The 23,744-nt window shown below is 39.7% G+C and overlaps 1 protein-coding gene across 1 annotated transcript in view; it reads left to right on the top strand.

Moving 5' to 3' along the window:
- Positions 1-23,744, top strand: part of LOC149831148 (putative LRR receptor-like serine/threonine-protein kinase At1g56140) — a 96,358-nt gene that overhangs the window by 67,141 nt on the left and 5,473 nt on the right. The window contains exons 14-17 of the mRNA XM_090012950.1: positions 2,408-2,473; positions 2,576-2,620; positions 2,800-2,864; positions 23,290-23,666. Coding sequence (XP_089869076.1) covers positions 2,408-2,473; positions 2,576-2,620; positions 2,800-2,864; positions 23,290-23,666 — 553 coding nt within the window. The remainder of the gene's footprint in view (positions 1-2,407; positions 2,474-2,575; positions 2,621-2,799; positions 2,865-23,289; positions 23,667-23,744) is intronic.

The raw sequence follows: 23,744 nt of genomic DNA on the forward strand, positions 1-23,744 counted from the left end.
ATTGATATTTTTATTGATAATATTAGTGTGTTTTCATTACAAGCTCTCTTACCTTTTATATTTTCTCCTATTATGCCTCTTATCTAAGTGTCATTATATGTAGACAAGAGATGTTTGTTCATACCTTAGTGTGTGTTTTTAGCTCATTGTTGGCATTGTGATTATACTCTTGATCTAGTTACTGATACACTTGATTTTTTAGTGTTATTATATATTGACGAGATGTTTATTCACACTTTCGTGTGTGATTTTAGCCCATTATTTTTGTTTTGTTTCTTTTTTGTTTCTTTTGAACTAGTCAACACAAGGTTGACTAGCCTAAAAGAGATGTTGGGGCTGGCCCAACGGCTCTAAATAGAGCCATTGGACCTGCTCCAACATCTCTATGAGACTCATAAAATGTGTATAAATAGGGGATGACTCTCCTCTAAAATGCAATGCTTCTTGCATGGATTCTACATCAATAAAATATTATTTTTTACATTTGTGAGCATTCTTTGTGTGCCCCTTTAGTGGGTTTCGTGAGTGAGCCTATTTGTGGTTCTTTGTGTGTTGGTGTTTTGGTAGACCTTGTTGTGGCTCTCTTTTGTGACACACACTTTGGAGATTCGGTGAACATCGCTGGAGGCTGTCATTTTCTTACAATAATTTGACATATTTTAAGATTTGTTTGGATGTATTAAATATGAGATGACATATTAAGCCAATGGATTTTGTTTTATATTGTATTAGTGACACCAAACCAGTCACTAATACAAGGAAAGATCTCCCGAAAGCTAAACTAAAGCATGATGATAACAGATGTTCTATTCTGTTGTTCCCCTAATGGGCACAACCTATTACATGACTGTATAAAGATAAAAATACCCCTAATGGGTATTTGCTTATTATAATGAGCAAAGCATATATATATATAATGTACAAATGTAGACATGCACATATCCATATCTTAACACCGACTAGGACTCATCTTTTCAGTATTGGATCTTTCCTTCACAGTTCGTGGGTCCATTCCAATGTGTGGACCTGTTTGATGAGGATCCAATTCAACTTGTTCTGGATCCAGATCTATCTTCACACACCTAGCTGAAGAAAGACTCCATCGGTAGTCAGCCAAGGGAAACCAGTTCAGGAACACTTCCAAAAGCGTTCAGCCCACTTCAAGGGACAAAAGCCTTGTCCATATTAGAGCACGGAACCAGATAGAGGACAAAGATCAGCCCCAAAAAGTGCACTATGATGAGAATGTAAAAAATGTAAAGGTTCATGTAAAGCAACCCTAGTGAGCATAAATTCCAAGTGGGAGATTGGGTACTATTGAGGTTTTCCCCCACATCCTCAACTCACCTTGAGAAGGACCAGCTCATGGAGAGGATTTCTGAGTTTCAGCTTTGAGGACAAGGCCATTATGAAGAAGGCAGGATTGACAGCATCATCTTGTAAGTGGGGCAGAACTCTAGTGTTTTGGACCTCTCACATCTTGTATTTTGGGTGAACAACCCACCTGAGGGTGTATGGGGCATTTGGGCTTTTAGTGAGCGGCTTTTTAGTCTTTTTAGCCTATAAGAATCTATAAATAGGTCAATGTACTCTTTTTTTCTATTATGCTTCATGAATAGAGAATCTCTCTTTGGCCTCTCTAATTTTGGAGTGGAATTGGCTCTAGAATAGCTAGAGAGTAGGCTCAATTGAGAAGTCAATTAAGATTTCCTTCATTCCTACCAATTCCTCTCTCTCTCTATAGTCAATCTTTCTTTCCTTCATAATTCCACCCCATCCACCACCTTCATTGGATTTAGCTCTCAGTAAGCTTAAAATATAAAACATAAGTTTTTTTCTCAAAAATATCATGATATTGTCACGATATTTTGCAAATATTGTGATATATTTCTGATAATATCGGCTGACCTTAAGTCACTGATATTGTTGCAACATTTTCAAAATATCTACGATATCGGTGACACTGGTTGATAGGGGGTTCCTTTCCCTTTCTTTTTTCCTTCTATCTTTATCAGGATCTTTGTTGTCCATCTGTGAAAGGTGATTATAACTTGTTTTCAGACCAAGACCTAGCGCAGGTACCACTGGACCTACCGAATTTCCTATTGTTTTGAATTTGGATCCCTGATCCCAGTAGGATCTGGTCGGTCTGTGGCTTCCTCATTGATCCAATTTCTCTTAGGGCATGGAGTGCGATTAGCTTTTATGTGGTGGCATTTTTTTTTTCATAAATTTTTCCATATTCATTTTATTGTAATAGTTTCTGCGGTGTTTTGACATGAAATTTATTCCCTTATATGCCACTAATAGTAATGAAGTGTGAAATTGAGTATCATTCCCTAATACTCTCCTCTCGTCATTTATGTACATCATAAAACATGCACCAATTTTTTAATTGTGCTTGCAGAGATTTGTCATATAACAATTTATCAGGAAGCTTCCCTTCTTGGTTGGATGAAACAAATTTACGAGTGTAAGAAATTGATCATCTTGGACAGTTTTTATTTTCTTTAAATACGAGATATTTGCTCAGTGAACTCTTACATATTGATAGTGAATTCTCTTTTGTGCGCAGCAATTTGGTGGGAAATGCCTTTGTCATTGATAGTTCTAACAGCAGGTGTGTTATGTTCATAACTGACACCTTTTTGATACCATAACAGTAGCATGATACAAGTTAATTGCAAGAATAACTGATTCATCCTTTTTCCATCTGTGGTGGTTATGCTGCATCATTCAATTACAGGTCATATTTTTGTTCTATAGATGTGTAACAGAACATAATTACTGTAAATTCAGTGTTTTGCCTTCAGGATTGAATTGTCTTCAGAGAAGCTTCCCATGTAACCAGAATCCTCCTCTTTGTAAGTAATCATATCTTCTTTTACTTTATTGCAGCTGCTCAGGAAGTTTAGTTTGAGAAACATCAAATTTCTTGGAGTTTTACAACATGAATTAGGAGAGAAATAGCATAACAGCTGTAGCTCAGGAATTTGGAGCTCACTTTTGCTAAGCTTTATGAAAATTTGTATTGTGTGACAATGCATATGTCCTGTGAGATACACTCAAGAAGACATGTTAATCGCAGATGTAGCATGACTATTGCAGTGTCTAAAATAAAAACTGCAATTTTGCTTGTTAAATTATAAAATCTGTGAGAAAATGATTTTAGTTTCTTTCTAACTCTGCATAGACAAGGTTTTAGGTTTTAGCAACCATTCTCAACTGATATGCTATGTCAATAAAGATAGTGCAGGTAACAGTAGAACGATATAATAAAAAAGCAAGCAGTCTGTTCAGGGAGCATTTTCTTATCTTTCTTAGGCTAGAAATATATAGTATTATTAAGTCTACAAATCCATTCACTAGAGCACTAATACTATGATAAATAACCTAACATCGGTTTTTACAATATATTTTTTTTGTAATGAAATATGCGAAAATACAAAACAAGAGCCTCTAAGGGCTTACAAGATCATAAACACAAAGTGCATATGTACAAGTCCACAAGGAGTATGTCTCTTGCACAATTGACCACTACTCAAGGGAGCATCTTCATCTAGGGGAGCTGATGTCTCTTCTATGAGCACCTCCGATCCAGGTAAAACTCTATGGCTTCTTGACTTAGATGTTTCTTTTCATATGACTCCGAATGTTGAAATATTATCTGAATGTCATAACTCAAATTGATCTAATGTTTTTACTGCCGATAGAACACCACTAGAAATCGAAGCAATAGGAAATTTTGAAAAAAAAATCTCAAAACTTAAAAGGATTTCATATTCCACAAATTAGATATATTCCCAAATTAAATCTCAATCTCTTGTCTGTTTCTCAACTATCTGACCATGGATATAACGTTTCCTTCTCTTCTCGTGGTTGTCGAGTGCAGGATCACCATTTAGGCAAGTTGATTGAGGAAGGTCATAGAAAAGAAGGCTTATACTACATAGACTTTTTAGAAATTCTCAAGATTACGCTTTGTTGTAATGTTTAGAAAATGAACTAAAATCTATGGCACACGAGACTTGGTCATCCTAGCATACCAAGATTCATTTTTTTCAAATATGGCAAACTTTTGTAATTCTGAAACATTTAAATGTGAAAAATGTATTCTGGAAAAAATGAAGAAATTACCCTTTCAAGAAAGAAATTTTGTCTCCTCTCGGCCTTTTTAGTTAATGTATTCAGATGTATGGGGTCCCACACCTGTTATATCCGAAGAGTATGTCATTTTTGTAGATGATTTTATAAGACATACTTGGATTTATTTTCTAAAACATAAATCTGAAGTATTTTTTCATTTTCAAATATTTCATAAACTGGTTAAGAATCAATTTAAGAATGATATCTGCATTTTTCGCACTGATTCAGGGGGAGAGTTTTTGTCAAAAGAATTTAACGATTACTTAAATTTACATGGTATTTCACATCGAAAATCATACTCATATACCCCACAGCAAAATGGCCTAGCAGAAAGAAAACATAATCATATTATAGAAACAACAAGAACCCTACTCATCACTCATCTAGTTCCAAAAATGTTTTGGGCCGACGTCACTTTAACTGCGGTATATCTCATTAATAGATAGTCATCTTCTGTTTTAAGCAATATTTCACCTGTTGAAAACTCTTCAAACAAATCCCAGATTATTCAAGGTTAAGGGTATTTGGTTGTAAATGTTTTGTTTTTCTTAAACAAAAATGACAAACTCTCACCTCGTGTTATTCCATGTGTGTTTCTTGGTTATGCAAGGAATCAAAAAGGTTATAGATGCCTTAATCTTAAAACTAGAAAGCTATATGTGTCACGAAATGTATTCTTCTTAGAAAATAAAAGTTTCTTTGAAATTAAAAACTCTAAAGAAATCAATGAATATTCCTTTTTACTGGACTTAGTTTCAGAGATTAATAAAGAAGATGTTGAGCAAGAAGATCAAAATGTAATAAGTACTGAATCATCTCATCCAGAATGTATTCAATACTTCAAACGGGGTAACCTAGAGCAACCTTGTGCTCTAGAAAAATATACTAAAGCACAAGATCATATAGAAGCAAGAAGATCATATAGGGTGCCAAAAGTACCTGAAAATTTTGTATCCTATGAGTCTTTTCGCCAAAGTACCAAGCATATATTACCATGTTACATTCCTACATAGAACCTTCTAATTATGATACTGCAAAAGAACATCCCGAATGGATTAAAGCCATGTCAGCAGAGTTAAGTGTCTTAAAAAAGGCGAATACATGGCCTATTCAAGATATTCCATTAAGAAAGAAACCTATAGGATGTCGTTGGGTATACAAAGTCCAAACCAAAAGTGATGGCACTCTTGAACGTTTTAAGGCCCGGCTAGTTGCTAAAGGATATTCCAAGGAATATGCAATAGACTATAAGAAAACTTTTGCACCAGTAGCTAGAATGACTATTGTAAGAACTTTGATTGATCCTGCCTCTATAAAGAAATGGCATCTTTCATATAGATGTCAAGATTCAAGAATGTGTTCCTTAACGATAGTCTAGCTGAAAAAGTTTATATGGAACCTCCAACTGGTATTAGTATTAAGATTCCACAAGGAAACGCTCTTCGTTTACATAAGGCCTTATATGGACTTAAACAAATCCCAAAGGCTTGGTATGACAAATTTAGTCAAGTTATGCTTTCTTTTGGTTTTCAATTTTGTCTTACTGACATAACTTTATTTATTAAGAAATCTAATGCAGGTATTATTATTCTACTTTATGTGGACGACATAATCATCACAGGAAGTGATAAACAGGGAGTTGACAACAACAAAAAATTTCTCAAAAACAATTTTGAAATGAGTGACTTGGGTTTCTTAAAAATTTTCCTTGGAATCGAAGTGACCTATTCTCCTAGAGGTTATTTATTAACTCAATCGAAATTTGCTATTGATATTATTGACAGGTCCGGAATCACAGATGAAAAGCATGTTTACACTCCTAAAGTCGTAAATGCCAAAATGAAAATTGATGATAGAGAACCACTCGAGAACCCAACACCTTACAGACAACTTGTTGGGGCATTGTCTTACATTTTCATCACACTACCGGACATCGCACATATTGTAACGCCCCAAAATTTCAAACTTGCGAACCTTTGAGAAAACAGGTAAAAGACTAGAAAAAATCTCTTTCCTTCAGAGTTTGTTTATGGAATCAGCGGAAGTCTATTCTTTTGTTAAATCAGAAGGTAAGCAGACAGCTTTGGGCACGTTAGCTAAAAGAACCAAAACTCACAAAATTCGGATATCTCATGGAAAATCTGTTACAAACCCAAAACATCCAAGACGTGAGTTAAGAGCAGAAAGAAGAAGTCTTGAAATCATCTTGTCATCGCGCCATCGCCCGTGGTGTACCTAATCATCACCTGTACCCATAGAATGGGTTAGTTTCACGAAAAAATAGTAAGTGCACAAGAGAGACTATAGGAAACTAGATTAAGTACATTTAATTCAGTATGCTAAGCAGTTCAAAGCAAATATGCAGTTAAACAGGTAAGCAGTGCAAGTGGTAAGCGGTGCAAGCAGGTAAGCAGCGCAAACGGGTAAGTAGTGCAAGCGGTGCAAGCAGGTAAGCAATGCAAAGCAAGTAAGCAACGCAACTGTCAAAACGTAGCAAGACGATTCATTTGATCGTAAGCTATGAACTACCACGTAACAAGCTTGTTTTCATTCCTAGAACGAGGTCTCTACATTTAATCATTATCAGGTCATCGTTTGTCGCTCTCACTATTTCTAACAAACGCTTTGTCCTGAACAACCTTAATCTATTCTCATCTCCCAAAGCCCTACGCGGTCAACTGTCACTGGTTATGACTCACTAAGGCGTCATACTTTCTCAGAAAAAGCCCACCCTTCTATAGAAGGTCCAAAACATGATCTAAAATCAATAAAGATCTGATTCTCACATCTGAATCCTGCATGAAATCATGTTAAAACAGAAAGTCAAAACTATAAATTCATAATTGGCTATCTCAAACAATCTCAGAAGAACATCACAGCTCACCATAACTTTTATGGTAAGCAAACAAAGAATTACCGCCCTAGAGGGTATACCTGGTCTTGGACCATACACTTCCTCACAGGAGTTCACCGTCTTTGCGGCTACCCGTTTGTGGACAGTGTACATCCTCACAGAGATTCTATCGCTCTAGCCGAATTACCCGATCTGGAAAATGTACAACCTCACAAGGAATTACCGCCCTAGATGGTATACCTGGTCTTGGACCATACACTTCCTCACAGGAGTTCACCGTCTTTGCGGCTACCCATTTGTGGACAGTGTACATCCTCATAGAGAATCTACCACCCTAGCCGGGTCACCTGGTCTTGATCATACACACCCTCACAGCGAAACCTTTGGGAAGCTGGTCCCCAACAAATGTCATATACAATGAAAATCATTGTAATACACGCATCAACACAAATGACCGTTCTCAGGGTCGATAGCCACTATTACAATCAACAAGATCAACGCCGGATCACCTGGTCTGGGAAATATATAACCTCACAAGGAATTCCGCCCTAGATGATATACCTGGTCTTGGACCATAAACTTCCTCACAGGAGTTCACCGTCTTTGCGGCTACCCGTTCGTGGACATTGTACATCCACACAGAGAATCTACCACTCTAGCCGAGTCATTTGGTATTGATCATACACAGCATCGCAGATAATCCTTTGGAGATCAGGTCCTCAACAGACACCCTACTCGGTGATACATGCATCAATACAGTCGACTGTTCCGAACAATTGACCGCTCTTGGGTCAGTAGCCACCAATATAGGCCCAAGCATATATATCAGCAATATGCATCGTATCACTTCACATGGTAAAACAAAACACATGATCACCCATTCCTCCAATAAGGTTCCATGAACCATGCACATATTATCGCATACTCCCAACATTTCTTATCACGTGACACATCAATCACATCACACAGAATCATATAATACTACGCATCGAATTATTGTCACAAGGAACATTGCAATCCTCAAATAGGACCTCAAAGCATGCATAAACGACACATGAGAACACGTAGATATGGCAATCCAACTGATTCTATAGGCGAAGAGTAACTAACTTTATCCGACAACCAAACAAAACAACTGAATAAGACAAGCACTCATAACAATGCTCGCGAAAACATACAATTACCATCAAATGGCTCAATTCATCAGCAAGTAATTAAATTAATCGTAAGGCATAAATCATTCCATCACAAGCCATTCATAAGCAATCATACGACAGTAGTTATATCACAATATGTAAGCAGCTTATAAACCAGCGGCCACATCAATCCTAGTTGCCACCAGTTCGTAGATTACGAGCTGTATGCAATCACATCAATCATAAGAGACGCAAGTCAATAAGTGCTATGTTACAATAAGCACCAAGCAATTCGATCAAGGGGTAAAGCAAGTCATATGCTAATATGTAGCAACTGGCATAATGCTATTATTATAAGCATTTAACTAGTATGAGAAGCTACTTATTAACTCAGCAAAGATCAGCGTAAGCAGTTTAATCAACTAGAGTAATGCCTTGACAAGTGTGCATAGCTCAACGAGTAGCATACTGAACTACCGAGCAAGAAAGCAATCAACCAGTGTGAACAGACTTTATGTTTTGATATTACTGGACAGCGGGTACGCGCAGGAAAAACGTAGAAACAACTGAGACTAGTTCGGGCGTCTGTTATTTTATGTATTTTCAATAACCCGAATAGCCAGTTGAGTTCGCTCCTAAAGGGACGGCTTTAGCCTAGAGAGGATTCCCCAAAGGCAGGTAAGCAGTGTTACGGATGCATCCAACTTCTGCAGAAGTGTTGAGCTAACTATTGTAGCCCCTTTTCCCTAACTCCAATGACTGGGGAGGCCGGATCATTGCCTGTGGGGTGACTGTTAACAACCTGTCCATTGGAGTTTTGTATCGCTCTGTCCTCTCTCTTGACAGACAACAAGAAGTGAATGAGTGTGTTAGTTGTTGCTTAACTAACGACTCATTCTATGTTGTGGTCTTTAAACCACCCGAGCATCTTGCCTGTGAAGGCGAATGTGAGGTCATTTTATGTGATTACAGCATTGTACATTTAACACTATTCGAGGTCGCACGACCGTCTCATCCGATCATCGCAGTACTAACATGTAGTGCACGACTACAAGTACTCTAAGATGAAGGAGGTATAGCTCCTCAATAGGAGCCTCAACAGGAGTGTTTCACAAAGATGTAATGCTTCTCAAACTATACTTTGATATTCTTTATCGTTTGAAACATCCAACAGCTTGTGCCAACAATTGGCATGTGATTATCTCGAATCTCATCCGCTATCGGGGTATCTACATGTCTCGCATGACTCGATACCGGTCTTGATAGACGGGATACGGGTTTCTCAACAGAACCACCGATAAGAAGTTCGCTCGAACCCCAATTCGTCTGCAGGACTGTGTACTCAAAGAACTTGGATCCCTGCTAGGGATCCCTCTCCTTCGACAATGATGAATCGCTAAGCTCCTGACTCAATTGTTGTCGCAAGAGGGAGAGTAGTAGATGTTTCTTGCATCCTCCACGAGGATGCCTCAAAAGCGTATGCAATGAGCGAAAACATGAGCATCATCTGCAATAGCAAGGCAGTAACAACACATATGCAAAAGCAAGAGCATGGGTGCAAAGCGTGACGGCAAAGTAAAGACTGTAAGCAGGATTGCAACGCAAAACCTTTGCGCAATGCACGATGGCAAAGTAAAAACGGTAAGCAGGAGTGCAACGCAAAACCCGTGCGCAAAGCGCGACGACAAGACAAAGACTTTAAGTAGGAGTGCAACGCAAAACCTTTGGGCAATGCGTGATGGCAAAGTAAAAACTGTAAGCAGGAGTGCAACGCAAAACCCTTGCGCAATGCGCTACGGCAAGGCAAAGACTGACAGAAGGTAAAGGACAAGGATCGTGAATCTGCGTCATTGAGTTAAATGCGTACTCGTATAAATATATATATATTTCTATATATATTTATTTAATGGTCCTTTTTAGTTAATTGAACTTCATTCAATTGTCTAAGTCTTCCGTGCAATCTTCCCCTACCTTAGAGAGTTACAAGTTTGCTGGCGTCTGCGGGTGTAAACGATGGACGGCTTGGGTCGCGGAGCGCAAGCAGGATCCGTCGTGCGAGCTGCAAAAGTGACGATCTTAGCACGTTAACACCAAAAATAGAAGGTCAGGAGCACTGTCGTCGTCCTGACGTAAGGAAAGCAGAGACAAGGGCATCGCGCCCTTGCGCACCTGCTATAAGCGCAAGAAGCAGGGGCGGGGGCTACGAGCCCCTGCTGTCAGCAACCAACGAGGAGGCAGGGGGTTACACCCCTGCCCTCATAAAGCGAGGGCAGGCAAGGTTACGCCCCTGCCAGACAAAGTAGAAGAGAGGCAGGGGCAAAGCCCCTGCCTGTCAACAACGAACAGAGGCAGGGGACTTCGCCCCTGCCTGACAAACATGCTAAGAGGGAGGCAGGGGGCCTTGCCCCTGCCTGTCATTTCGACAGGCAGGGGTGAAGCTCCCGCTTGATGCTAGGGAAAAGCGAGGCGAGGGGCTTGCCCCTGCCTGCCGAAAAACAGCGAAGGCAGGGGCGATGCCCCTGCCTAACGAGAGAAGATGCACGGGGAGGGCTCGACCCACTCCCCTACCGTAACAGGGAGCAGGGAGGGGGCTCGGCCCCTCCCCTGCTGTAACAACGAGCAGGGAGGGGGCTCAGCCCCTCCCCTGCTGTACAAGGGTGCAGGGAGGGGCCGAGCCCCCCTCCCATGCCGTAATAGGGAGTAGGAAAGCGGCTCCCCCCCTCCCCTGCCAAAAAAGAAGCAGGGAGGGGCTCGACCCCCCCTCCCCTGCCGTAATAGGGAGTAGGAAGGCGGCTTGGCCCCTCCCTTGGCGTAAAGGAAGTAGGGAGGGGGCTCAATCCCTCCCCTGACAGGCAGGGACTTTTGCCCCTGTCGGTCAACGGAAAGAAGAAGAAAAGGGAGGGAGAAGAGACGAGGAAATAAAAGAGGGGCGAGAGTGCGTACCTAGGAAGGCTGCCGGAGGAGAGAGGTCGTCGACGTCGGTGGCGGTGGGTCGTAGGCGCCTTCGCAACAGAGAGAAGGGAGGGGTGGGGCAGCTTCGATCGCCAACGACTATGGTCGTCGGCCGCAGGGGACGAGAAGAGGCGAGAGGGCGAGAGGCGGTGAGGGGGGTTTCGTAACCCTCCTCCTGCCTGCCTCGCTGTCTTTTAATGACAGCGAGAGGCGGTGGCCTCGGGTCGGGTCCGGATCTGGCCCGAATCAATTCAAATTTTTTTTTTGAGGTTTTACACATGTTGTCCACACAGCAAGTCAATTCGAGCATGTTCCAACTATTGTTCATATGGGAGCAGTATTACGAATTATCAAATATCTAAAAAACTCTATTTATAGAAGACTTTTTTTGTTTGCTTCTTCGTTACAACTAACTGCTTATATTGATGCAGATTGGGGGGTGATGCCAATTATCAACACTCAACTACTGGTCTTTGTGTGTTTCTAGGAGAATCTTAGATTTCTTTGCGGTGCAAGAAGCAACAAAAAGTCTCTCTCTGAAGCTGAGTACAAAGCCATGACTACAACCGCTATGAAAGTAGTATGGTTAAGATGACTCTTCAAGACATGGGTATTATAACTATGGGACCATCACAACTATGTTGCGACAACAAAAACTCTATTTACATTGCCAGCAACCGAACATTCCACGAACAAACAAAGCATATCGAGATGGATTGCCACTATGTACTAGAGGAATTTCTACACGGCATCATTGATCTCCCATATGTCTCCTTAGAATATCAACTGGCCGACTTCTTTACCAAACCCCTTGCTGCTCCCTGGTTCCATTTTCTCTTATACAAACTTTCGGTTGTCCAACCATAAGTTTAAGGGGGAGTGTTAAAATTGTAATCTGATAGTTAATCTCATACGTGAGATTAACTCTATCATATGTAATCTTATCCTTTAGTTTAGCTTCTTAGTTTAGTTAGAATTAGACTAGTTAGAATAACTTTTATTTTTTGTTTTAGGACATTTAAATAGGCTTATGCCTTTATTGACTGAAAAGTCAATAAAGCATTGTTTGTTTTAGGACATTCAAATAGGCTTATGCCTTTATTGACCGAAAAGTCAATAAAGCATACAGCATTAATTGGAGTTGTTGGACTCCCAACAGCTCTAATTAGAGTCGTTGGGAGCCCAACGACTCCCCCTCTCTAAGCTCCTTTTCAGCCCTATAAATATGGGCTTTTATTTCTTGTTTATATATTTTTTGTGTGGGTTTATCCCATTTTAATGAGATATATTTTTCTCTCTTGGTGTGTGCACTCTTGAATATTTCGGTTCTTGTGAGTGTGTTGAATGAACCTTTGTGTTCATTGAGAAAGATCTTTTGTGAGTTTCTTTTTAAAGTTCTGTTTGGGGTTTTATTTTCTTACACCCATCACTCTGCTGAGCGAAATCATTCATTACATATATCAGTTATATGATGTAGCATTTTAATAAAAAAAGCAGAATTATCACATTATTCAAAGCATACGTATTCCAAAATGTAAAGCACCTAAACCTTGAGCATTCGTAATTCCTACACATTTGGAATAATCCATACATATATTATCAAAAAACTCATAAGGGTACATAAAAGCTTGTACAACAACAACTACGCCTTCATCCCAAAACAATTGGGGTCGACGATATGAACCAAAAAAGAAAATCATTCTGGGTCCTCCACATGAATCCTTCTCCTCCAATCATTTCTATCCAATGCCATGTCCTCGGTGAGGTTCAAAGCATTCATATCATTTCCTATCATCTCCATCCAAGTCTTCTTAGGCCTACCTCGCCCTCTTTTGACTAATATATTTTTCCATTTGTCCATCCTTCTAACTAGAGCATCATTAGGCCTTCGCCGAATATGTCCAAACCACCGTAAACGATTTTCTCTCATCTTATTTTCAATGGATGCAACGCCTACCTTCTTACGTATCTCCTCGTTTCAAATCTTATCTTTTATTGTATTTCCACACATCCATCGAAGCATACGCATCTTAGCTACGCTCATTTTTTGAATATGATGCCTCTTGGCAGCCCAGCATTTCGTACCATATAATAAAGCGGGCCTAATTGTCATCCTATAAAACTTTCCCTCCAACTGCAATGGCATTCTACGATCGCACAACACTCTAGTTGCACTTTTCTATTTCATTCACCCAACCTTTATCCTATGGTTTACATCTCCATCAATTTCTCCATCATTTCGAATGATAAATCCCAAATATTTGAAACAGTCATCCACCGATATTTCTTGCTCGCCAAGCTTCACTACAGTCTCATCACTACTTCGTTGCTTACTAAACCGACATTCCATATATTTTGTCTTACTCTTACTCAACGTAAAATCTCTTGCTTCCAATGTCTGTCTCCATAATTCTAACTAGGCATTAACCCCGGCTCTAGACTCATCAATCAAAACAATATCATCAGCAAACAACATACACCATGGCACATTTTCTTGAATTGATTTCGTAAGTTCATCCATCACTATAGCAAATAGGAAAGGGCTTAATGTAGATCCTTGACGTAACTCAACTGTTATAGGAAAATTGTTTGTCACCCCTCCACAAGTGCGGACATTGGTTACCACTCCTTCGTACATATCATTAATTATACTAATGTACTTGAGAGAAACACCTTTCTTCATCATTGTCCACCGGAGAACATTCTTAGGTACTCTATCGTATGCCTTCTCTAAATCAATAAAAACCATATGCAAATCTTTGTTCCTCTCTCTATATCTCTCAATAATTTGTCTAAGAAGATGTATAGCTTCCATAGTTGATCTTCAAGGCATAAAACCAAATTGATTATCCGATATCATGACAACCTTCCTCAACCTATGCTCAATCACCCTCTCCCAAAGTTTCATAGTATGACTCATGAGTTTTATACATAAAAGCTTGTACACACGAGTAAAAGCTCATAATACACGTTAAAAACTTGTATATATTAAAAACTCATAATACATGTTGAGAGCTCGTAATACAGGTTGAGAGCTTGTAATACAAGTTGAAAGCTCTGTAATACAAGTCAGAAGCTTGTAATATGTGTTGAAAACTTGTAATACAATTTAAAAACTCGTAGTACAGGTTGAAAACTCATAATACAGGTTAAAACCCCGTAATACAAGTTTGAAAGCACGTAATAAAGGTTAGAAGCTCGTAATATGTGTTGTGAAGGACATGCGATAATAAACATAAACCTAGGCACGCGAATAAAATTATTATTTTATTCATAGCGAATGAATATCAAACATTCTGTTATTGCTCCATAAGTTTATCTTTTAGATGGAAGAAATCAAGGATTTTCCACTTTAGATTGGCATTGGATATCATTTTACAGATATGGATCTATATAACATTGTCTTCTCTGATATCGTTTAAAGGTATCATATAATACTTGATTATATTCTTAGTCCAAGTTGAAGTTTCTTAGAATTGTAATATATAAGATGAGTTACACATTAATTGCTGCAATTCTTTTATTATTTTAATGGTTTGTATCAAAATTCCAAAATAAACTTATGAACTTGTATTTTTTAAGGTTTTTGCATTTTTATTGACTTATTCTATTAAATGATCTTAGGTATTTTTTCTAATAAGATGATATAATTTAAAGTTGTGGATGTCATTTCTTAATTATTCATTTTGACAAACTTTTTTTTTAAAGAACAATTTTTTTTAAGTTGTCTTCTTACATACGTCATTTTATCATTAATTTTCATAATTTCTTATACCACTTCCTGAATGAGAGCTTTTTATTGGCTTCCCGCTTTCTCAATTCTCCAAAAATTTGGTTTGACCACTTCTGAATTCCAATTTTCGTACTGCTTCTGTAACGCCCCAAAATTTTAAACTTATAAACATTTCCAAAAAGTTCAAAAGACTTAGAAAATTCTTTTCTTTTCAGAGTTTTGATTAACAAATTAGTGGAAACGATTTTCTTTAAATAAGAAAGGCAAGTTGACAACCTTGAGCGCATTAACAAAAAATCCACATTTTCAACCCATATAACTTACAAACATATTTTAATAAGCCATTTGTATTAGAAATAACTTTAAGGTGTACAAAATTAGGATTTCTTGATAAAACCCTTGCCAAAACCAAAAGTTAAGGACGCGAGCTGTCAGCAAAAATAGTGGGATCTTGAGATAATCTTGCAATTGCATCATCGCCTATCTTGTAACTTATTCATCAACTGTGTCCATAAAATGGGTCAGTTTTGCGAAAAATGGGTAGGTGCACAAATAAGACAATATAAAACAGAATTAAGCACTTACATTTCATTCTATCGTACTTAGCAGTTCAAACAAGTAAAAAAACTACTACTAGCATCAACAGCTAATCAGCGCAAGAGAAATGATACAACTATCATTAGCAGTTAATCAACACAAGACAAATGCTACAACTAGCATTAACAGTTAATCAACGCAAGAGATGCTACAACTAACATATGCAGTTAATAACACAAGAGAAATGTTAAAACTAACATTTAACAATTAATCAGCACAAGAAAGATGCTACAAGTAGCATTGACAATTAATCAGTGCATGAGAAAAGCTACAACTAGCATTAAGAGTTAATCAGTGCATGCAAAATGCTACAACTAGCATTGACAGTTAATCAGCGCACGCAAAATGCTACAACTAGCATTAACAGTTAATCAGCGCACACAAATGCTACAACTAACATTAATAGTTAATCAGCGCACGCGAAATGCTACAACTAACATTAATAGTTAATCAGCGCACGTAAAATGCTACAACTAGCATTAACAGTTAATCAATGCACATAAAATGCTACAACTAGCATTAACAATTAATCGGCGCACGTGAAATGTTACAACTAGCATTAACAGTAAATCAACATACAGTGTGCAATCAACAAATAATATTAGTATAACTTTTGTTTCGATAATTAGTTGGTTTGCGGGTACGCGCAAAGCACGAATCATAGAAACAACCGAGACTAGTTCAAGGGTCTATTATGCCATGTATTTTCAATACCCCGAATACCTAGCTGAGTCCGCTCCTAAGGGGACGGTCGGTGATCGAGAGAGGATTTCCCAAAGGCGTACGTAGACAACGGATGCATTCTACTTCTGCAGAAGTCTATCAGATCTATCACCTAAGATAATTTTTGGTAGTCTCGTCCCCTAACTCCGATAACTGGGGATACCGAGTCATTGCACGAAAGGTGATTGTTAACAACCTGCCCATCAAAGTTTTGTATCAATCCATCCTCTCTCTTGATCAAAACAACGGGTTAAATGGGTACGTCAGATGTTACTTAACTGAAGACCCATCTATATTGTTGATCTTTCAACCCACTCGAGCATCTTGCCTATGAAGGCGAAACATTATCATTATGTGATTTTATTTGCGTGCCATTGCACGTTCGAGGTGATTATAGATCTCTCATCCTACTCATCGCAGTACGCAATGTACCTATTCAAAAGTACAACCACGATGACAGGGGTCAACTTATTGTGAGGGTGAAAATATCACCATTATGTGATTTCAATCACGTGCCATTGCACGTTCGAGATAAACATAGACCTTTCATTCTACTCATCGCAGTACACAACGTACCTATTCAAAAGTACAACCACGATGAGAGGGGTCAACTTATTATGAGGGTGAAAACATTATCATTATGTGATTTCAATCACGTGTCAACTCCGCCTGTGTATAATTGTTTAGTTATACACGGCCGGTCCCAAGCCCGGATAATGGAGGAGGGTTGCGGTAGGCCTGTGACAGCCAGCATAAAACCTTAGTCATACCCTATGATTATGAACCAATATGAGAATTTCGTTGGGGCGTTCCCTACTGAGCGACGCGTTGTACTCTATAGGCCCGGAGGCAGTGATAAATGGGCAAGGGTTGTTAGGTCGTCGCCCGGAAGCGACGCGTCACACCAGCGCCCAGGTGTGGTGTCAAATAGGCAAGGGTTCCCTCACTTTGTTGGATGGGTGGGGGTAAAGAAGTTAGTCCAAGACCATAAAATTAGGTTAGCCACTTGGAACATAGGATCTTTAACTGGTAAGTTGGTAGAGTTAGTAGATGTTATGTGTAGGAGAAAGATTGATATTTTATGTCTACAAGAGACCAAATGGGTAGGTGAGAAAGCAAAAGTGATAGAACCTTGGGGATATAAGATTTGGTATACAAGAATAAATAGGAATAGGAATGGAGTAGGGATTGTTATGAGTCGCGAGTTTATAGATAATGTAGTTGAGGTCCGTAGGAAGGGTGATAGGATTTTACTTATTAAATTAGTATTAGGTTCGGATATTATTAATATTATTAGTGTTTATGCACCTCAAGTAGGTTTAGATGATTCCATTAAGCGTTAATTTTGGGAAGATTTAGATGGAGTAGTACAAGGGATATCTTATGGAGAAAGGCTTTTCATCGGCGGTGACCTTAATGGGCATGTAGGCATTAGTAGGGATGGATTTGAGAGTATCCATGGAGGCTATGGTATAGGAGAAAGGATTTTAGATTTTGGTTTGTCCTATGATATGATCTTAGCAAACACTTGGTTTAGGAAGAGGGAGTCTCACCTAGTAACATTTAAAAGTGGGGTTAATACGAGTCAGATAGATTTTTTCCTACTTAGAAAGAGAGATAGGGGTTGTTGCATCGATTGTAAGGTTATACCGAGAGAAAGTGTAGCTACACAACATAGAGTCTTAATTTTAGATCTTAGAATTAGACAATGCCGCAAAAGGGATAGACATAGGATAGATCCTAGAATTAAGGGGTGGGCACTAAAAGGAGCTAAACAAGGAATGTTTGTAGAGCAGGTAGTTAAGGAAGTTGATTGGTGTCTTGAGGAGGATTCAGAATCAATGTGGAATAAGATAGCGGGCATGAGAAAGGTGGCTAAGGAGGTATTGGGTGAGTCTAAAGGCGGTGCACCGCTAGGTAAGGATACATCGTGGTGGAACGAGGATGTCAAATTAGCTATTAAGGTTAAAAGAGAGTGTTATAGAAATCTAAGTAAGAGTCGTGATAATGAGAATTTGGAGAAATATAAGATAGCAAAGAAGGAAGCTAAAAAAGTAGTTCGGAACGCGAGGGATAAGGTATATAAGGAGGTTTATGACAAGTTGGATACCAAAGAGGGCGAGAAGGATATTTATAGGCTTGCAAAGATGAGAGATAGGAAATCGAGGGATCTGGGTATGGTTAGATATATCAAAGATGAAATGCAAAGGGTTTTAGTCAAAGATGAGGAGATTAAGGAGAGATGGAAAGATTATTTTGATAAGCTATATAATGAAAGTCATGCTCAAGATCTTGGAGACTTCTTCATTCCTTTTCATGAGATGAATCGTGACTTCATGCGCAAGATTCAAAAGAAAGAAATTGCAGAGGCTTTGAAGAAAATGAAATCAAGAAGGGCAGTTGGCCCAAATGGTATACCTATCGAGGCTTGGAGATGCTTGGGAGAGAAAGGTTTAGAATGGTTGACAAATCTTTTTAACAAGATTTGACGGACAAATAAGATGTCTAATGAGTGGAGGAAGAGTACTTTGGTGCCTCTATATAAGAATAAGGGTGATATACAAGATTGCACAAACTATCGTGGTATAAAACTCATGAGTCATACTATGAAACTTTGGGAGAGGGTGATTGAGTCTAGGTTGTAGAAGGTTGTCATGATATCGGATAATCAATTTGGTTTTATGCCTGGAAGATCAACTATGGAAGCTATACATCTTCTTAGACAACTTATTGAGAGAAATAGAGAGAGGAACAAAGATTTGCATATGGTTTTTATTGATTTGGAGAAAGCATACGATAGAGTACCTAGGGACGTTCTCTGGTGGACAATGATGAAGAAAGGTGTGTCTCTCAAGTACATTAGTATAATTAAGGACATGTATGAAGGAGTAGTAACCAATGTCCGCACTTGTGGAGGGGTGACAACCAATTTTCCTATAACGGTTGGGTTACATCAAGGATCTACTTTAAGCCCTTTCTTATTTGCTATAGTGATGGATGAGCTTACGAGATCAATTCAAGAAAATGTGTCGTGGTGTATGTTGTTTGCTGATGATATTGTTTTGATTAATGAGTCTAGAGCTGGGGTTAATGCTAAGTTAGAATTATGGAGACAGACATTAGAAGCAAGAGGTTTTAAGTTGAGTAAGAGTAAGACAGAATACATGGAATGTCGGTTTAGTAAGCAACGAAGTAGTGATGGGAGTGTAGTGAAGCTTGGTGAGCAAGAAATACCGGTGGATGATTGTTTCAAATATTTGGGATCGATCATTCAAAAGTATGGAGAAATTGATGGAGATGTAAATCATAGGATAAAGGTTGGGTGGATGAAATGGAAAAGTGCAACTGGAGTGTTGTGCAATCGTAGAATGCCATTGCGGTTGAAGGGAAAGGTTTATAGGACGACTATTAGGCCCGCTTTACTATATGGTACGAAATGTTGGGCTGTCAAGAGACATCATATTCAAAAAATGAGTGTAGCTAAGATGCGTATGCTGAGATGGATGTGTGGAAATACAATAAAAGATAAGATTCGGAACGAGGAGATACGTAAGAAAGTAGGCGTTGCACCCATTGAAAATAAGATGAGAGAGAATCGTTTACGGTGGTTTGGACATATTCGGCGAAGGCCTAATGATGCTCCAGTTAGAAGGATGGAGAAATGAGAAAATATATTAGTTAAAAGAGGTCGGGGTAGGCCTAGGAAGACATGGATGGAGGTGATAGGAAAGGATATGAATGCTTTGAACCTCACCGAGGACATGGCATTGGATAGAAATGATTGGAGGAGAAGAATTCATGTGGAAGACCCAGAATGATTTTCTTTTTTGGTTCATATTGCCGACCCCAATTGTTTTGGGATGAAGGCGTAGTTGTTGTTGTTGTTGTTGTATTGATTTCAATCACGTGTCATTGCACGTTCGAGGTAAACATAGACCTCTCATCCAATCATCGTAGTACTAACATGTTGTACCTATCAAAAAATACGACTACGATGAGAGGGATATGGATTTCTCAACAGAAACTCCAACATTAATATGTTGCAAAAAATAAATGGTGTAATAATTCTAGTTTAAATTTGACATGCTCTGGTCCTTTAAACCAATATGAACATCTTGCATGTAAAGGTGAATCATCACTATTTATGTAATTGCAGGCATTGTGCCGGTAGCACAATTTGAGATCGCATGACCATCTCATCCAATCATCGTAGTACTACCATGTCGTATCTGCCAAAAAGTATGGCTACGATAAGAAGGGTACAGGTTTCTCAAAAAGAGACCCTAGCTTTAATGTGTCGTAAAAGAAATGATGAAATCATTTTAATTTACATTTAACATGCTCGTTCTTTAAATCAACATGAGCATTTTGCCTGTGAAGGTAATACATCACTATGTAACTAATTTCTACAAAGTGTCATTTGCCCGCTTCGAGGTTACACGAACCTCTCATCCAATCATCGTAGTATAAACATGTCGTTTCTGTCTAAAAGCACGGCTATGATGAAAGGGGTATTGGTTTCTCAAAAGAAACCCCAACTCGATGCAACAAATATTTAGTTTGACTTGACATGCTCAAGTCCTTTAGACTGACACGAGCCTCTTGCATGTGTAAGCGAACATCAACATTACATGATTTCAACAATGTGCCATTGCACGTTCGATGTAACCCCAGACCTCTCATCCTACTCATCGTAGTACGCAACGTACCTGTCTAAAGGTACAACCACGATGAGAGGGATATGGATTTCTCAAAAGAACTCCAACAGCATTGTTTCGTAAAAGAAGTGATGCAACAAATATTTAGTTTTGACAAGATCAAGTCTTTTAAACCACTTGAACAACATTGTGCAATTTACACGATATGAGATCGCCACAGATCTCTCATCCAATTTATCGTAGTATCAGCATGTTGCGCATGTCTTGCGATACTGTTTAAGATACAGGTTTCTCAACAGAAACCCCACCCAAACACTTGTTCATGCCTCTCATCGGGGTTTTCTAAGTTATATCAGATATGCAACAGAAGCAATAGAGATACTTTTCTCAAATATAGCAATTTGAGAGACTTGGTTGCCATCTTGCAACAGGAAAGAGTTTCAATTTCTGCTTTGCAACTACACATTTGGGAAAGCAGGTTCACGCTAGGAATCCCCTTTTTTAGATAATTGAAATGCATAAGTGTGCCTTGCATATTTTAAAACAACGAACGAAACAAGGTACGCTCAAGGCTGCACTTATGTAAGTGCAAGCCAACAAAATGCGAGCTCGAGTACAATCTAGTGTGACTGCAAGACGCAAGCAATCCTTAGTGTGCAAAACTGCACATCAATCGCAAAAATACGTAAGCAGTGCACAAAGTATGAAATCGTACATCAATCAAATAAATGCGTAAGCAGGTAAATGCATAAAGCAAATAGCCTATGCACTAAAGCATGATGACAAATTAAATGACAGAAAGCAGTAGATGCAAATGCATTAGCCTATGCACTAAAGCGCGGTAGCGAAGTAAATGACATAAAGCAGTAGGATGTGCACTAAAGCGCGACGGCAAAGTAAATGACAGAAAGCAGTAGCCTGTGCACTAAAGCGCGACGGCAAAGTAAATGACATAATGGAAAGGACAAGAATCGCAAAATTGTCCTGAAGTTAAAAAGTATATATATATATATATATAATTGTTTTAATTTTCATTTTTAGTGTTTTAGCTTAGTTCAATTCATCCAAAGTCCATTGTGCAACTTTCTCATACCTTGGGGAGTCTCGGAGTTGGATTTGCCTTGGTGCATATGTAACAAAGGGCTCAGCCGCTCGTTCAAGCTGCAAAAAATGAATCGTAAGTAACTGGACAAAAACTTGAAGATAAAACTTACAGAGGGCGGGGCAAAGGGTGGGCAACCCAGGCGGAACCCGGCCCGAACCCGGGCTTTAACAAGAGCAGGGAGAGATAGAGAGGGGCTCAGCCCCTCCCTTGACAGGGAGGGGACCGAGCCCCTCCCCTGTAAAGTTGTAAAGAGAAGGGGGCTTGGTCCCTCCACTGCAGAAGGGAAAAGAAAGGGGGCGAGGGAAGGGGCTTTTCCCCTGCCTGCCGGAGATACGTAGGCGGCAGGGACGAGCCCCGGCTGGCCGGGAAAAAGAGAGAGAGAGGCAGGGGTTGGAGACCTCTGCCTACCGGTCAAAACAGGCGGCAGGGGAGCGTAGCCCCCTGCCAACCCGCCAAAAAACGAGAGGCAGGGGCAAAAAGTCCCTGCCGTCCGGTCAAACACAGGTGGCAGGGAGGGCTCGACCCATCCACTGCGAAAAAGAAGAGGGAGACAGCGAGGTGGGGGAAGGGGCTTTGCCCCTGCCGGCCTAAAATGCAAAGGCGGCAGGGGCAAGCCCCTGCCAGCCAAAAGTAGCAGGCGACAGGGCAAAGCCCCTGCCGGCCGGAAGTAGCAGGCGGCAGGGACAAAACCCCTGCCGTCCTGCCGAAAAAAGAGAAGAAGATGAAGTAGAAGAAGAAGAAGAAGAGAGTCGGGGCGTACCTGGAGGTCACCGGCGCACGCAGGGGGTCCCTGGCTCCGGTGAGAGTTCCGTCGACAGAGGGAGAGAGAGCTGTCGAAGGGGGGAGGAAAACCGAACGGGGGCTCGCCGGAGGTCTCCGGCCGGAAAACAAGGTGAAAGCGGGAGATCGGGGTTGCAGAGGGCTCCGGCAAGGCTCGCCGGCGCGGAGGTCCGGCGAGAGGGGAGAGAGAGTGGCGGGAGGGGTTCTCCCTTTTCGCAAAAGGGAGACCCCTCCCCAGCGTTCTTCCCTCCCCAGCGTTCTTATAAAGAACACAGCGGCGGTTATGGGAGACCCGAGTCTGGATCCGGATCCAACTCGGGTCCGATATATTTTTTTTATTTATTATTATTATTTTTTAATGGGTTTTACAGCTTCCCTTTCTGGCAACCATCATGGGAACTGGACCAGCTTAGTCCAATTAATTGATGAGTCCCCGACAATTCCCAGACCTTTGGTTTTAAACGTCATATTTTATCTAAATTTTTTAATTTAAACATAATAGAAAATGCTAAAAAATGAATGTGTACATTGCATATGTTGATATTATTTTATTGACTGTTGATGTTCCTTAGTTGGAATATAATACCTTGTGCATATATTTGCAGATTATTCTTTTGCAATTAAATGTGGGGGTCCAGAGATTAAATCTTACTATGGTACAGTATTTGAGAAAGACAATGAGGATCTTGGTGCTTCATCCTATTATATGGTTGATACAGAGAGGTGGGCAGTGAGTAGCAATGGCTGGTTTATGAGCAATAATAATCCTCAATTTATCCAAAACATCTCATCACAGTTTGCCAACACTTTAGATCCAGAATTGTTCCAAACTGCAAGGTTTTCTCCAGTTTCATTACGATACTATGGACTCGGCCTAGAAAATGGGAACTACACTGTAAACCTACAATTTGCTGAGACAGCTTTCCCAAATTCACCCGTATGGCAAACTGTTGGAAGACGTATTTTTGATATTTATATTCAGGTATATATCGCCCATACTGTGAATGACTTCTTTGTGTTTTCACGTGTGGTGTGCCCATGCGTACGCTGAATGTGTACA

The sequence above is a fragment of the Nuphar pumila genome, chromosome 7, assembly GCF_984573655.1.
Source record: "Nuphar pumila chromosome 7, dmNupPumi1.hap1.1, whole genome shotgun sequence".
NCBI lineage: Eukaryota > Viridiplantae > Streptophyta > Magnoliopsida > Nymphaeales > Nymphaeaceae > Nuphar > Nuphar pumila.